At 41.0% G+C, this 17,538-nt stretch overlaps 1 protein-coding gene across 1 annotated transcript in view; it reads right to left on the reverse strand.

The window, feature by feature from the left end:
• LOC146802288 (uncharacterized) overlaps positions 1 to 17,538 on the reverse strand; it is a 197,403-nt gene that overhangs the window by 95,832 nt on the left and 84,033 nt on the right. Inside the window, exons 2-3 of the mRNA XM_085621859.1 lie at positions 7,205 to 7,260; positions 6,448 to 6,505 (exon numbers count right to left, since the gene is read on the reverse strand). Coding sequence (XP_085477985.1) covers positions 6,448 to 6,505; positions 7,205 to 7,214 — 68 coding nt within the window. The 5' untranslated portion in view covers positions 7,215 to 7,260. The remainder of the gene's footprint in view (positions 1 to 6,447; positions 6,506 to 7,204; positions 7,261 to 17,538) is intronic.

A 17,538-nucleotide genomic window follows, 5' to 3' on the forward strand; every position in this document is an offset into this window, starting at 1 on the left:
TCGCACACTACAAGTGTAGTGAATTTGCGATCCTTATTCTCAAGTGTCAGTTTGAATGCTTGTAGTTCAGCTCGCTGAGCTGTACAATCTCCTAGAGATTGAGCTTTAGTGACCATTGGTCGGAAGTTACCATCGCGCATGCGACCTTTAACGATTGCGCACGCTGCACTGTAAGCTTGCTTACTCCCTGTAGCGGGTTGTGCTGATCCGTCAGTATAAATTATAAATTCGTACTTATCGAGAGGCAGAATTTCAGTGGGCAGAGGGCATTCATCTTCATATTGCAGGAACGCTTGTGTTTTTAAATCCGGATCAAAAACATATTCAACATCTGTTGCAACAAGAGAATTAACCCATTGTATCCATCTAGGATGTAAAGCTTTTATTTTTGGAATTCTCGCTTTTTAACCGCCTCTAAGGCTGGTACTGGAGTCACGACAATAATGCGTTTCCCCGGAGCTAGAGCTCTTTCTTTTGCTACAGTGGTTTGAACTCCTGTCAGTATCTTTTCTGTTGAAGTGAAGCGCATTTCTGCTTGTGTATACAAATGTGATTTGTATGCTATTGGTACTTTTTCACCCTCATTAAATGTTAAATAGGTGAATCCGCATTGACCTGAAATTATTTGGATCACTAAATTGCGTTTATTTACGCGTGTTTGTAAATGATTTGTTGCTAACATATTAGTTTGGAGTGAACGCAGCATGTCTGTGTGTTACTGTGTCCAATGTTTTTTTGAAAAATCAGGTTTGATTAATTCATAGAGAGATTTAACCCTTTCTGCGTAATTTAGAATGTAAGTTCTTCCAAAATGTAAGAAACCCAAGATGGATTGTAAATTTTTCAGCGTTTTTGGAGGTTGGAGCAGCACACACTTTTCTAAAAAGTTAGCTGCCAGGCTCTAGCCTTCACTTGAAAGCTCATATCCTAGGAAAAGGACATTGAGATGGGCAATTCTGGATTTTTAAAATTGAATTTATAGCCCTCAGAGGCAAAGCCCAGTATAATGGTATTCACCCTGTTCAAGTGCCTATCTAGGTCATCGTCTGTCAGATAGATGTCATCGACGTATGACAATGCCTCGTCATCATAAATTTGTAGTAAATCTGTTACCCTTGCTGAGAATAACCCCAGGCTGTTTTTGAACCCTTGTGGGAATCTACAAAATTGATGCTGGGTTCCCATTATTGAGAAAGCTGTTAAGTACCTGCTTTCAGGTGCTATGTTTTGACAAAAGAAACCATTTGAAATGTCCAATGTGGTTTTATATTTTTTACACATGTTATTCATTAGTGCTGTACTATGTGCATTTTGCACTGCAAATGTTTTGGAACAATTGTTCAAGTGTCTGTAATCCAAAACTAGACGATATGTATTGTCTGGTTTAGATACAGGAAACAAAGGATTGTTCATTGAGGAGGTGCATGTTTCAAATCACCCCTTGGTATTCAAGTTGATCTAAGATCTCCCTGACCTGTTTTTTAGCTTCTTGCTTTCTTGGGTACTGCCTTTGTGCAGTAGGTTGATATTGTAGCTGTATTATGTGGTGAGGTGAGTCCTCATCCCATCCTACTTGATTTTTGTATAATGCTGGGGCCTGGGCTACTGCCCATTTCCTGGCATAAGAATAATTTAGGTGAATTGGAATATGGTTGGAGAAAGCAGGCATAATGATGTCCTCACCATGTGGGCACTCACTAACAAATTTTGGTGGCCAGTCCTGTTCTGCTAGAAGTATATCATAACCCCTTGAAAGTTTCTCCCAAAAGAGTGCTTTCACTTTTCTTGGTATGTCTCCCTCCATTCGGAGTGTTATTTCATATAACTTTTGTGGAGTACTAATCCTGGTGTCTACAGTCTCTACTGTGATGTATTCATTCAAGTCCACTATCTCCAGAAGTTCCTTCAGGTTCTGGTGATCTATTGTTACTTTGCTGCACTGTCCAGCGTTGTCTGAGCCCATTCTCCGTTCTTGAGCTGTGTTCTCAGTATTCTCGGCATGTCTGCTACCTTCTTTTTGTGAATTGAGGTTTTGATTTATTTTTCTGAACATGTTGATTGTCTTTGGACTTCACGCGTTCTTCTTTGTGATCTGACCGTCCTCTTCTTTCTGATGTCTGTGACGATATCTGAAAGGTACGAGAGGAACATGTATCAGTATCCTGATACCTGTCAGATTTTCTCAAATTATCCCTATTCCTAAGGTTATACCTCCTTTCAGAGGGCTCCTTTTGAGGAGACCTACCTGGGGATTGAGAACGTTTCTCTTTTGAATTTTGTTTATTAGTTTCCCACTTCTTTTTAGAAGATGTAGGATTTTGAATATTTGAGTCCTTCTCAGGGCCTTCAGACAGTTTTGGCTTCAAAAGTTTTCCACCCAAACTGTCTCTGCCTAATTCTGCATAAGATTTTTCTATTATTCTGGGTAGTTCATGTTGATGTTCTGTTACATCAAATTCCCTTAAGCGTTGGCGGATCGCCACTGATGCTGCCTCCCCTTTAATATTAGATAATATTATTGTTGAGACCTGGTCGAAGTTTTTTTAGTAATTTCATACCTAAATTCAGAGCAGGCTCTGCCCCGTATTCGTTTTGAATTTGTTTCAGGACATCAGGTATTACCGCAATTGACGGAACACCATTTGTTTTAGTATAGATGGCAGCAAAGACTGTGCCCCAAGTGGTGCAGTCTTCCAGTTGTGGTGTGATCCCCATTGGTAAACAGATTGTTAGAATTCTGTGTTTCTCATAAGGGCTAGTATTAGGAAATACTGCTTCGATTTGAGCAATTTTTGAGCTACCCAGAATGGAATTTGTTCACGTTTTGTGGGCATTTTACCCATGACTGCGTGTAAAGTCTGTGGAGTAATTTTTAGTGTATACCCTTGTTGAGGGGCTTGATTTGGAATTGTTATTGGTGGTTGGACTGAGAAAGTCCGCATGACATATAGGACTAATTATCTGTAAATTTTTATTAACTCTTGTAGTTGAGTAAGTAATTCCTCGTCTGACATCTCTTTGATGTCAGGATGAGGTGTGTAGCAGGCTAAAATCGGCCATGTTGCTCCAGGTCTACCTAGTGGACCGAGCCTGGTAATGTTTTTGTGATTTTTTAAACCAGAGATAATGCTCCTGGTATGTGAGTGGAATTTTAATATCCTCGAAAGGCATATATTCCTCAGGTGGTTCATCTTCTTTAAAGAAGTTAAATACTTTTGATACTGGATTTGATTCTGGTAATACAATCCATGAATAGAATACCTCTGTCTGAAAAGATTTGTGTGCCTCTATCACGAAAACTGCTCTACCGCCTCTTAGTGTTAGGCCCTGTTTTATAAGTTTTAGAGTGATGGCTCTTCTTAAGTTTGGAGGCATGTTCGTAACACCCTTATCGGTTTCATTTAAACTTTTAAAATTAAAAGCTGCTACGACTGGATCAGTCTCAGCATTATCCCCGTTAAGGGACATTGTTTTTGAAAGAATGTAGAACACGTTTCAAGGAAACAAAGATAAGGTGCACAATATTTTGGAACACTGTATCCTTCAACGTTGAACAAACCAAACCGCTAATATATAGTATTTTTGTCCTATTCTGCTTTGTTGGATACTTAACCCTACCCACTCCAGATGTCTTATGGAGTATGTGAGTAGGGGTCTCTGAGAAAAGCACGACCGAGTTACTTCAGTATCTAGCGTTAAATTAGTGCCTTACCAAACGTTTGGGCGCCATGTAGTGTAGTTCCCATTTCCCTAATAAGCTCTGCGCATTGGAATAATATACCCTATATATTTGGCATAGGACTGAGGTCAGTATGCCCCTATCGAGTATATTAAACTTAATTAATTTGTACCAGCTAACTCGGAGGCCACTAGAAACTCCTTGTAAACAAGAAGGGAGTAGTATCTGGCAACCACATAAACATGACAACTTTGTTTCCCTTTAGAATCGGAACACTCTCAGAATCGTGGAAACAACAGACTCAGTAATCGTGCACGTTTAATTTCTTCAGAGTTACACAGAAAGAATAGACGGGCGTTTCAATAAAAGGATTTATTGAACAGTCTTGTTTCTCGTCTAAGAGATATGAGCTGTTATAATAACAAGACAGTATGCGAGAAATATTATGCACAGCGTAAGCAGTAGAAAGATATAATACTGGGCTAGCATTATCTTTTAGCTATGACACATATATTCATATACACAAATAACATAGGCTAAAAATGCGAGTACTCATAAGATGCTTCTCTATCTAGTTCCACCCTAGTGTACCTAACCTAAGTGTAGTACAAGGTAAAAAGTAGGTGCTGTATTCTATAGGATGTTACACTATAGTTTAGTATAGTATGCCAAGAGTCCCTCTAGGTTCTAGTTAGCTCCATACCTTGAGAATGAGAGAGGTGGGAATCTTTTTCCGAGTCTCGAACTCTAACACACCTCGAAGGGAGTAAGAACACTGAAAGCTGGATTCTCTGCGAGCAGGGATGACAGCATCTCTTGCCAGTGCGTCAGACCGGGACACGGGCTCCTCTAAAGTCAGGGTCTCCTCTGTACTTGCCGTGGCAAGGGAAGGTATACTTATACCTGGAAGGTGCTTAGGAATGTTTGCATTGACGTAAAGTCGGGCAGAGGAAGACGTCATGAATGAAGACTTAAGGAATAGCGGTTCATGCAGGATAAATGAGTTCTTGAAGAAATCAATAATCCTGTGCTAGGGGAAACTCCCAAGAGCTTAAGGGTCTGGTTTCTAAGAACTCATCGTGACGGTGGGGTGGATGGATGTAGGTGACCATGCCTGTATTTGGATAGCATGGCTAATGCCTAAATAAGGACTGGGGTCTTATGCCTATATAAGGGCAATGAGAATTGTGCCTATATAAGGACATGATTCAGGAAAACCTATATACGGACACCTAAAGCGGAATACAACAGCCCCAAATGTTCGTACTCACTTTAGTGGGAACGCATTCATTATCTGTGTTAGCCAGCTTGGTAGAGTCCACAAAACGTATTTAGTCTACACTCCTCACTAGGAGCATTCTGAACAGCCCCCCCCCCACCCCTTTAATGGCATATAGGAGATCTGAGCAATCATTACGACAGAGGTAGCACTCAAAATCAGCACAGACCGTTCCCACATACGAGGGTCCCTGGAATGCATGGACTGAGGATTGTGAGCAAAATTACTGCACCTTGGACAGCTCACATGTCACTCCGCATGATAGCTCGTCTGTAATGGGACACCTAAATTAGTTTTTCAATGCTGAAGACAGGCTTAAGTGGGGACTTAAGCCTAGCTAAGTGCTTGAGAGTTGTCATCAACGTCAAACTAAAATGTTGGTGCATCTGCTTTGGACTGTCAGTTACAATCGCAGAGTTATACTGGTTCACTGATCGCTGGTACAAGAAACGGTTTTAGGCATTGTGTTCAATTGATTCCATGTATCGCATGGCTAGGCAACCATTTGAATGATTTTTATGCAAATAAAACCTCAGCTTTCACAATAGGGTGCCGTTTCAATCATTTGAGAGAACACTACATTAGAGTGTGGTGTTGCTCTTGTGGGAAAAGAACTGGAAGATGAGTGGCAGTAGCATAAACACTGGGGTTAGTGTGTGTCACACACGACCACAAGGACTGACAGTGCTGGGTGGAAAGGGATGGCACAATAAGCAGGATGACAGGAGGATTATGTTTTTTTTTTAAATAGCTTTAGTGCACAAGCTACAATTATGTATTCAAGTAACAATTATTTAAGGTAGAAGTCTTAAGGTACATAGTTGAAATCATGAAACAATCAGAAGTTATGTTAACCAGACTCCTTCATTAGATATTCGGACATTAAGCCTTATGAGGTGACCTTACTGACACCACGAGAAGGGCTGTGATCAACAAAATTAGAACACTACTAGCCTCTTGATTTTTGGACAACATTTTTTTAATCTACATGTAGCATCTATTAATTTTTTCTCCATTGTCCAAACGTATCTTGGTACGGTTCAACTGTTAGACAGCAGTGATTCAAAGGAGACTGTCCTGTTTTCAATATGTGCAGAAAACACAAATGCCTTTGTCTTGAACGATCACACCATTTACTTCAGAGTTCTCTGTGAATATGCAAGGTTGTGTCTGCTCGGAAATGATTGTTGAGTATCAGATTATGTTTTAATGGAAATATTAGGATAACGAAGACAAGCAGTGAATATTTGTCACCTATAAACAAGGAAATTAATCTAACTGGTTACTTTAAAATGTCACCTTAAGACGAACGCAGAAACAAAAACTCCAAAATTAAGGTATGGCTTTTCGAGGTATATAAAGCATCACATAAATGTCCTTAGTTCTGCTTAGCTTACCCTCATTCACAGCACAGAACTTACAAGTATCATTGTCAATGTAAAGACATCCTCAGACACATAAAAAGAATAGCATATACAATTTAACTTACCTATCAGAAAAAGAACTAAGTCCAAAGTCAAACGTCTCATCAGTAATGAATGCGATATCTGGAACAAAGTAAAGGAGAATTAGCAAGCGGCTATCTCAATAAGATCTGCAAAGTTAACTCAATTGTGTCAGATCTTTGAGTGCTAATATGATCTACGATTCCAGAAAACACCAGTTGTAGAGTGCTGTGTGTTCTATTCATAAGCAGCTAGACACTCTAGGTTTAACTGATGTGTAACCTTGTAGATACTGCTATTTTACTATGCATTAAAAGCGCATAAAAAGGAGGTATGTAGCTTATCACCAGAACTGCATTTGTGTGGACCTACAAAGGACAAAATGTTGAGTTTGTCTTGCTGGAGTCCAATGTGTGACCGACACATTGCCTAGTTCTCGATAGCAGGAACAGCAATCGGATTGGCTCATCAATTCTGAATTGGAATGGGGTCTCTCATCACATCCCAGTCTTTTTCAAATTACGTTAAAAAAGTAACATAGGGCTGTATAAACACACTGTACATGCTAATGCCATACATAACACACAGCATTTCCAATGCTGAAAAAGATCAGATCAGGCTGACAGAAATGACTGCAGATAACAGAATGGTTGCAGCATGAAAAAATGTTCTAAACCATCTGGATTACAAAAAAAACTACCAAGGTTGTGATAGACTGCTCGTTCTTTTTCTTCCATAATGGACTTCTTTGAAAGAGCTTTCCCTATCACCTTGAGAACAGAGTTGTCCTAAGTTTCTTACCTTGATCCATCAGGTCCACCTTCCCAAGTGCCAAGCTCCACGTCTGCTCAGGCGTACTTAGAAAAAGAAACACACAAGGCACAGCTTAAAGAACCAGAGTAAAGTATAATTTTCCAACCCCAAAATAAGCATAACAAGCATTAAAAATGCAATAGGTCTCGCCTTTCATTAAGTTAAAGCCATTTGCTTTGCTATACAATACCATTAGCGAAGCAAACAGGCAGTGTTGTGTATCAGTGAAAGGAAGCAGACATGGTGCTTGGGCCCAACTCACATCTCACTGCTACGACTGCTGGCTCATAGCAACTTGAGGGTCAAATTGGCAAGAGTTGGACACATTTGGGGCAATGGCAGAGATATTTCTAGCTGCTGCCTGCCTGGGCCAGCTCTTGTAATGTGGGGGAAGGCAAGCCGGCCTAAAACGAAGGCAGAAAACAATCCTAACTCATATCACGAGTGTGCGTGAACAGCAGAGCAATATAGAAGGATTATTTAACGCACACAACTTCGATTGCTTGCTTATTGTTAGTGAAAAGTGCTCCATGACTCCTTGAAAGTTTTGCAAATTGTAAAAAGATTTCCATGGTGTTTACTTAAAAGCACCTGCAGCATGAAGGACTTTTGAGGCAAGTTTGCAGAACACAGCACTGGGGTTCCACGAAGGCAAGAGACAAAGGTGTTTGTTGTTGTTGGGAAGTTATGTGGTCACCTAAAAGAAATCAGCACAGCAGCATGCCCACAACTGCAGCATGTTTACTCCGGTACAATGTGGAAAGGGGCAAACATATTTCCCTCTCAGTCTACAGCACATCAATCAATCAATCAAAGACATTTATATAGCGCACTACTTACCCGTAGGGTCTCAAGGCGCTGGGGGGAGGGGGGTGCCGCTACTGCTCGAACAGCCAGGTTTTCAGCTTCTTCCTGAAGGAGAGGTGGTCTTGGGTCAGGCGCAGGTCGGTCGGGAGGGAGTTCCAGGTCTTGGCGGCCAGGTAGGAGAAGGACCTTCCTCCTGTAGTCGTTCTTCGGATGCGGGGGACGGCGGCGAGGGCGTGGCTGGCTGATCGGAGGTGGCGGTTGGGAGCGTAGAAGTTGATTCGGTTGTTGAGGTAGCTCGGGCCCTGGTCGTGTAGGGCTTTGTGTGCGTGGGTGAGGAGGCGGAAGGTGATTCTTTTGTTGACGGGGAGCCAATGCAGGTCTCTCAGATGTCCGGAGATGTGGCTGGTTCGTGGGATGTCGAGGATGAGTCTGGCTGAGGCGTTCTGGATCCGCTGGAGTCTCTTCTGGAGCTTGGCGGTGGTACCGGCGTAGAGGGCGTTGCCGTAGTCCAGTCGACTAGTGACAAGGGCCTGGGTGACGGTCTTCCTGGTCTCGGTGGGGATCCACCAGAAGATCTTCCGTAGCATGCGTAGGATGTTGAAGCACGCCGAGGAGACGTTGTTGACTTGCCTGGTCATGGAGAGGGAGGAGTCCAGGATGAAGCCCAGGTTGCGTGCACATAAGAACGTTTGCTTTGGGGAAAACTGGAGGGAAATGATTGTGAAATCAAATGTACAATGTCGACTTCGAAATCATATTATTAATGTATACATTTATAAAATCCTAGAACATGAATAGTGCGTTAATTATACAGACAGAACAGACATTAGACTATTTTTGCTCTATGTACAATAAAATTGGAGCACACTTGTTTAAACTTGCATTTAAATTGAGGCCATATTCTGCAAACAGAATAAATAGTGCTGGACCACTTTGCATTGCACCTTCCCTCCCTACTTTATACACGGTGCAAATAGATTTTTCCAGGCCTCCATAGTTCCAGGTTTTTGTAGTCTGGCCCCAGTGGTGTAAACGTGCTACAGGGGTGGGCAGCGAGCACCAACACACTTACCCTCCACGAGAGACACCCTTGCCCTCCCGCGCCCGGCCGGTACTTACTACTCGCTTCTGGGGCTTGATGAGCGTCCGACTGAGCCTGTTCATCTTGCTGTAGAGGCCGCAGGCATTGCACAGCAAGTGCCCGGTGCTGTCCCGTCTCTAGAGGGGCGTCTGAATAGAGACACAGTTCACCACTCTCGGCTCTCAGACATGTCATCCAGGAGCTCTGGGGTAGCGGGAAGCGAAAGGAAAGGGTCACTGCGAAAGACAGGGTCACTGCGGGGGTCACCATAGCCTGCGTGTGGGTTCCATTTGTGACAAAACCAATCTATTTGTACAAAATGTGTTTCAAGATAAAACCAGATCTGGGCATTTCAAGCTGCTGCGGAGAGGGCAGCCTTATAGTAAGAATGTGGGGAAGGAGGGTTTGTCACCACAGGACACTCTCAATAGCCCGTTCAGTATGAGAAACAGCAGCAGACGATAGTCACCGCCCATCCTGCTGTCAATACTGCAGGCTTCGAAGAGCAAACCTACTCATTAAGATAAGGCAGACTGCTTTCACAATTATACTACCGAAGCAGCCAAATATTTACAATGTTATCCACAATCAGAAGGCTGGTCAGCTGAGCCGTGCCTTTAAAGTCAGCGCAGGGCTTACGAGTCCCTGACAAATGACCAGTGTCAAGGCTCCCCCCGCCGGAGGCTCCCTGGGAGTGCGGGCACGCATCACAGGCGGAGCTCTATCTGTGCGTGCTGCAGACAGCGCATACGCTGCAGGAGACACTGCATGCACGGAAGCGCTGCACGGAAGATTTTGTATTCATTATTCAGTGATGGTAAGTGAATTGTTGCGACCCTGATGAGGGAGGAAGCAGTATGGCCCTCCAGTATATCGATCTGCTATGCTACACGCATTGTTTAGGGTGCTGCAGATAAAACTACTCATCATACAAACGAAGGATGTCCTTAACGATAGTGTGCATTCAAGAGGAGACCGAACCTTAATTGCGAGAGTCTGCACTCACAGCACCAGGATGCACTGCAAGGGGCACCAATCACAAACAATGTGTAGGCGGCACGAGGAAATACAAATCCTTAATACACGGTGGAAGGGGTTAAGCAAGAACTGCGGGAGGCTTTGCGTACATTGAATGACAATACATATCACGCGCTGCACAGGACACATTTAGAACTGGACACAGTGGGGCGTGGCTTGAGGCCGAGGAAGATGGCGGCGTTCCTGTGACTCGCTTGAGGTGACGGGGCTTTCTGAGGGATTTTCTGGCTTCACTGGAGTCTTGAAGGTCTGCAAAACTGCATAATTTATGGTCGGAATGTAAGAGCCTCTAAATGGAAGTATTTTCATCTTCTTTCTGGCAAGCTTTGACCTTTTATTAACCTTTCTGCTCACAGTTGAGGTATCTGTGACAGCTGCTTAACTGCCACGCACGCGCTGGCTGGGAGAGCCCGGTTTACTTTCAGTTTGCATTTTCACTGGCATCATAGATTTATGGAGGTTAACAAATTGAACTAACATGAGAAGAACTCTAAAGTTAAACTCTGCAGTGATTTATTGCCTCACTTTGCCTTGCAATGCCCCTTCTGTGAAACATATTGCTTCCTGACTAACTGAATGAGAACTGTGGCTTCAAAGCAGTCTGCACACTGAGGAGATTATTTCCATCGCACTCTGAATTTCTTCAGAAAGGAGCAATGTTTTATTCATTTACTGACCCCGGTTCACTGATTATGGATGTTTCACACTAGAAGTCATGTAGAAAAGTGAATTTGGACATTACTCCCTTGCGCTTGTATTAACAGGCTTTCGATGGGCATTTCAGCAACCTTGTTCCTATGTTGCTAATATATGTATGTGCAAATATCTGCATTTCTTAGCTGTGTTTCTCTCAGAACCTACAATGTTATATGAGTGTACCACAAGATTCTTTATTTAAAGTGGCTTTATTGATATGGTATTAAGATAAGCATGTGGTATGGTTTGCTTGGGCATAGACACACTCTTGTAATGTATTGTGGTGACTTACATTTCATACATATATTCTATTCCATTTAAGCATACAGATATCACTTTTATATTTCACTTCATGCTTATTGGTAAATGTATATTTTGATATTCTGTCATGCGCCAAATGCACGCAAATTCTGTTACAGTGTGCCTTGCCCACTATTATTAGGTGGAATTGCGCACGTAAGTTATACCTTGCAGTTTTACATAACCTTTTCTGTATAGGTTTTAACTCTCCCCATTGCATGGGTAGGTTAAAAAAAGTATCTTAATTGCAAATATCTTAACATCGTAGGTTTATTCTCCATTCAAAGCCACGTGTGAACTTTATTAAAATGGAGGACTCCCAAACATCGACACCCAAAACAGCTGCTTCTTCGAATACGACTAATGGCTCCTCTTCTCTTACTAAAATAACAACTAAACGCCTTAAACAACATCCACCCTCTCCACCGAAGCCTTCTTCGTCTGTCTCCATGGATCTCCTTCTGGAGGAAATTCGAGCTCTACGGCCATTTGTTGAAGAGACAAATTCTAAAATACAAATCTTAACCGATGGATGGGAAAAATTGGAAGAAAGAGTCACCAAGGTTGAACATAATGTTGAAACTCTCAGTGCATGTTACAAAAAAGTAGACCTCTTTCATTCCCAGATTACATCCTTGCAAAAACAGGTTGAAAGCCTTGAAAATAGAAACAGACGCAACAACCATCGCATTTATGGATTATCGGAAGGCACGGAGGGATCGGATCCCATCTCCTTCTTTCAAAAATGTCTACCGACAGTACTAAATCTACCGGAGGGCACTACTCTCAATATACAACGTGCTCATAGACTGGGCCCACTGCATTCAACACCCTCAAGCACGAAAAGACCAAGAGGAGTTGTATTGTATTTCCTTGAGTATACGGACCTCCTCAAAGTGCTTTCCGCAGTTAGGCTCCTGAAGCGTATTTCATTTTCAGGTCATCAACTGTTCTTCTCGCAAGACTATGCCAAATCCACAGCAGATAGACGCAAAGAATTCCTCAATATGCGTCCAGCGTTGCGTTCAATTTGAGCTCGTTTTGGATTGCTTCATCCTTGCTTGTTTAAAGTCACTCAACAATAACACCACGACTTATGAGGACCCAACAAAGCTGAAGAGTTTCCTCAATGCACAATGCCCAGAAAAGATGGACATTTCCAGCACTCGCTTTAAATAGTTTTTCTTCTGGAATATATTTGAATAGGGATTAAATCCTCAGTGTGCTGTTTTAACTATAGAAGTTTAGTATACCTTTTGCCATGGTATAATGGTTTGTTTGATCTCATTAATCTCTAAATAGATCATCTTCTGTTATATATTGGAATAGGGTTTAGCTTTTCAGTATGTTATTTTACTTACAGAATTCTAGAATGGATTTTGTCATGGTATAATGGTCTGTTTGTTCTCATGATCTTCTTCCATTTCACATTATAACCTCATAATGTCTGATGTCATAATGTGTCGTGACATATTCCATCCTGTTTGTATTAAACATTTGTTGTTTCTTTTTACACAGGACCTAACCTCATGTGCTTGACCTTTTAGTTTTGAATGTTCTTTACATCCCAAAGTCTTCCCCGCCTTACCTCATGGAGTCTGGGTACGTCATTGTTCCATGTGGTCTCCCCCTCCCCATCCTTCCATTGTTTTGACTTCTTTGTGGATATGATCCTTTTTCTTATATTCTTCTTTACAGCTCTCACCCCTTCTCCTTTTTTCCCTCTTCTTTCTTCTTATCATTTACCTCTTTTTCCAATCTTGCTTCTTCCTTTTCTTCATCTTTCCCACCGTTTCAGCTTCTCTCAATTGGTTTTAACTTTTAATATCTTCGTACCTAATATAGGGTTTACTTCAATGTTTTTTATAGTTCTTATTGTTGAATTTTTCACATGTACTATTGTTCACAATTTACGAGATTTTATTGGTTCACTTATGTTTTTATTACTTTCATCTCACAAATGTTTTTAAAAATTGTCACATGGAACGTCAGAGGCTTGAACTCCCCCATTAAGCGACAGAGAGTCTTATCTCACCTCTCCAAATTAGATGTTAAAATTTGCGTTACTGCAAGAATCACATCTCACCGAAGGCGAATCACTAAAACTCAAAAGAAATTGGGTTGGTGAAATCTTTTTCTCACCAGGAGATGGCAAAAGGAATGGGGTTATAACTCTTTGTCACAAAGCACTGAATGCCAAGCTTGTATCTCAAGAATCCGACACAGAGGGTAGGTGGATTCTCACTAACCTCCTGCTGGGGAAGACCCCTCTGTCTTTGCTTAACATTTATGCCCCTTCTAGCGGTGATGCCACGTTTTGGTCTCGTATATCTCAATTATTGCTCAAATACCCATCAGAAAACTTTATTCTTGCAGGAGATTGCAACCAAGTGATGGACCCGTTTATTGATAGAAATTCTAACTCCCCCTTTATCCCAAACACGCCACACAAAGTTTTCACACAAACTATTCAACAAAGAAACTTATTAGGCTCATGGCGCCTCTGCAACCCATCCACAAGAGAATACTCCTTGTTTTCCTCTCCACATTAAACACAATCTCGAATAGACCATATTTTTATTTCACGCAACATTTCCCAATCCTTACGTTCTGCTGACATAGGCCCTATACTCATTTCGGATCATGCACCTGTTTCAATTCAATTAGACATTTTAAATCAAACCACATTGCCAAAAAAATGGCGTTTCAATAATTCCTTACTCCTTGACCCTAATTTCAATTAATCTTTTACCTCTTTCGCTCAAGAGTTTTTTCACATTAATTTAACGAATGATGTCTCCTTTCATACAGTGTGGGACGCCTTTAAGGCCACCGCTCGGGATTTCATCATTAGATTTGTGTCAAATAAACGTAAAGATTCCCGCATATTACATATTACATAAAGATTAAAAAACTTGAGCACTCCTTCCACACCTCCAAGTCGAAGGACTCCCTTAAAGATCTCATCACTGAAAATTCACTTTTAACGAATCCACTACCGAACAGGCCTCCCTATACTTACTGAAATCCTCAGCAAAGTATTATGGTGGCCAAAATACATCAGGCTAACTTCTAGCCAATTATCTAAAGATTAAACAACAGAAACTTCATATTGATTTCATTATAGAAGATAGCCAAGCACCGAAATTCAAAGACACTGAAATACTCCAAGAATTTGTACATTTCTATCAATCCCTTTACACACCAGAAAACACACCCTCAGATACAGACATATCCCAATATTTCTACACAATTCAAAAACATATTAATCCCCAATTAGATTTAGCCTATTTGGAAGCTGAACTTACACAAACAGAATTGTAAATGCTTTAAAAACTCTTAAAAAAGACAAGGCCCCATGCCCAGACGGCTTCACAGTGGAATTTGATTTACATTTCATTCATCTATTACTCCCACACTTACACACTCTTCTTTCTTCCTTTATCGCTTCCCGTAATTCCACTGGCTCTTTTTCCGAAGCCTTGATCTGTCTAATACCAAAGGCTGATAAGGATTTACGTTACTGTAAGAATTATAGACCTATCTCCTTAGTTAACGTAGATTATAAAATTTTCTCGAAAGCTCTAACCCTAAGATTAGAACCATATCTTCCCATGCTGCTTGGAAAAGAACAATCAGGTTTTGTCAAAGGTCGCAACATCACTGACAATACACGCTTATTCTTTGACATTTTATCTAAATCATCACATTATCCGGACTCCTTGGCGGCAATTGCGTTAGATGCAGAAAAGGCCTTTGATAAGGTTTACTGGCCTTTTATCTTCCACGCTCTCAAGTGGTTTGGGTTTGGACCGAAAATCATTTCTTTAATAGCCCTACTTTACTCTGAGCCCAAGGCCGCCATATCTACCAATGGCCTCATCTCCCCCTACTTTAATCTTAAACGAGGAGTATGCCAAGGATGCCCCTTGTCCCCTTTTCTTTTCAATTTGGCCTTAGAACCCTTTCTCTCAAGAGCCAGAATAACTCAATCACAGGTTTTGTCTCGGATCCTCAACAAATTAAGCTGGCAGCATATGCTGACGACATTTTTGTTTTTCTCTCCAAACCACAATCTTCACTTACAGCTTTCATGGGAGAGGTGGAGGCCTATGGATTGGTATCTGGCTATAAACTGAATAGAAGAAAATGTGAGATATTACCCTTAACCAAATACACCTTTAAGGATGATTTTAAGATCTCCAACTTTACTTGGAGCCCTAAACATATAAAATATCTTGGTATCTGGTTCTCTCCCTCTATAAAGACAGCTATCTCTTTAAACATAGACAAATGTTCTGCCAAACTTAAAACTTTGGATGCAAGATGGCATCCCCTTCATTTTTCTTGGTGGGGTCGTCTGGACACAATCAAAATGATGTTGGCTCCGATAGTTTTGTATATCCTTTCTAACATTCCACTTTCCATTCCATCTAAATTCTTTCAAAAGATTAATTCTATTTTGACTTCTTTTTTATGGAATGCTAAAAAACCAAGAATATGAAAAAAGCAGCTACGATGCACTCAAAGAATCTGATTTAAACACACAAATGCTCAGATAAACTAGTGAACCAACTAATCAATGTTTGGTGTGCACTAGGTAAAGGGGCTCTGCAGGCCTCTGTGTACTAAAAGTGAACAAAATTGCCCAGATGACTATCTGGGGATGCCCAGTGCACTACCAGAATACACAATCCAGTGTAAATCACAACTTCATATGAATATACAATGTATACTCCACTCGAGGAAAACAATTCAGCAATAAAGAAGAATCGTTTTGATCATCAAGAAAGATTGATTGGACTCCTTTTTATGATGGTCTTTTTTGATTGTTTAATTTAGTGAATTTTTGTCACACTGAATATTGTTTAATTGTTTTCCTCGAGTGGAGTATACATTGTATATTCATATGAAGTTGTGATTTACACTGGATTGTGTATTCTGGTAGTGCACTGGGCATCCCCAGATAGTCATCTGGGCAATTTTGTTCACTTTTAAAAAACCAAGAATGGCATTACAGAAATTAACAAGACCAAAATCTGAAGGCGGTGTCAATTTCCCCCATTTCTCCAATTATCACAAAGCCTTTCAGTTACGACAACTATCAAATTGGATCACTAATCAATCTGAAGATAAACCTCTCTGGGTGGATCTTGAGACCTCCTTTTTAGCTCCCTTCACATTTCAGGAATATCTCTCCTTTACTCACAAACCACAAAAGCTCTCTACTCCCATAATTAAGCAATCCTGTAAACTACTATCCACTGCACCCCACTAAGTAGTACATAATTTAGACACTTTTCTCAATTCCACAATTTGGCACAATAAACAAACCCTTCTCAATAGGAAACCTATAATTTGGAAGGTTTGGAGAAATAAAGGTCTATACTGGGTTCATCAACTTTTAGATCAGGGCGTACCCATTCAATTTACGCAATTACAAACTCTTTATCACTTGCCTTCTTCCTTTGAACCTAAATTTTTGACCTTGCAGAAAGCAATACTTGATACTTATGCTAAACTCAAATCTTCACCTTCCTCACCCTCCCACCCCCTTTTCCCATGGCATAACCTTTTGCACATAAACCCCAAAGCGTCCACCATTTATTCCCGTTTAATTGTACCTCCTGAGATCCGAGACAAAACCAAAGTGGAACTCTCGTGGGAATCCGATCTGGGGACAAATTGGCCTATCTCTTTTATGGAACAGAATTTGGACAAAACTTAGGAAATCATCCAGAGCGGCCAGCACAACACAAACACTCTTCTTTATTTACAACAGATTGTTTCTTAACCCCACATACCTACATAAAATACACAACACAAATCTCAACACTTGCTGGACATGTTCCCAGGTTCACGCTGATCTCCATCATATGCTTTTCACATGTCCACATGTTTTTATATTCTGGAAACAGGTCTGGAACCAAATCAACATTATATTTCACACCACAATTCCACTCTCCCCTACAAACATTAACCTAGGTAGTTTAACACCGGACTGGAAAACAAGTCAATCCCAGTTACCACTTATTGATTTGTTAATAGCTGTAGCTTTTCAGCAAATATAAAAAAACTGGAAAGATTCCTCTAAATTGTCCTATTTAGCTTGGTGGTATGCTGTATGTCACAATCATCGCCTCGATACAGCACTCGTTCATCCTATCTCTCTTGCTACTAAACGTTCTCACCTTTGGGGCCCACTCACACAATTTCTAGACGATACCGTGAAGAAAACTCCTTTACCTGCTCCCTCACAACAAGAAGTGACCAAGCCTCCTTTACCTCCTATTGTTTATTTGTAATTATGTTTAATTTATCATTTTCTATTATATATATATATATCGTTTTTATTTTAATTGTGTATTTTTGACATGTACTGTTATTTACGATTTCTGTG

The sequence above is a fragment of the Triturus cristatus genome, chromosome 8 (genome assembly GCF_964204655.1).
Source record: "Triturus cristatus chromosome 8, aTriCri1.1, whole genome shotgun sequence".
NCBI lineage: Eukaryota > Metazoa > Chordata > Amphibia > Caudata > Salamandridae > Triturus > Triturus cristatus.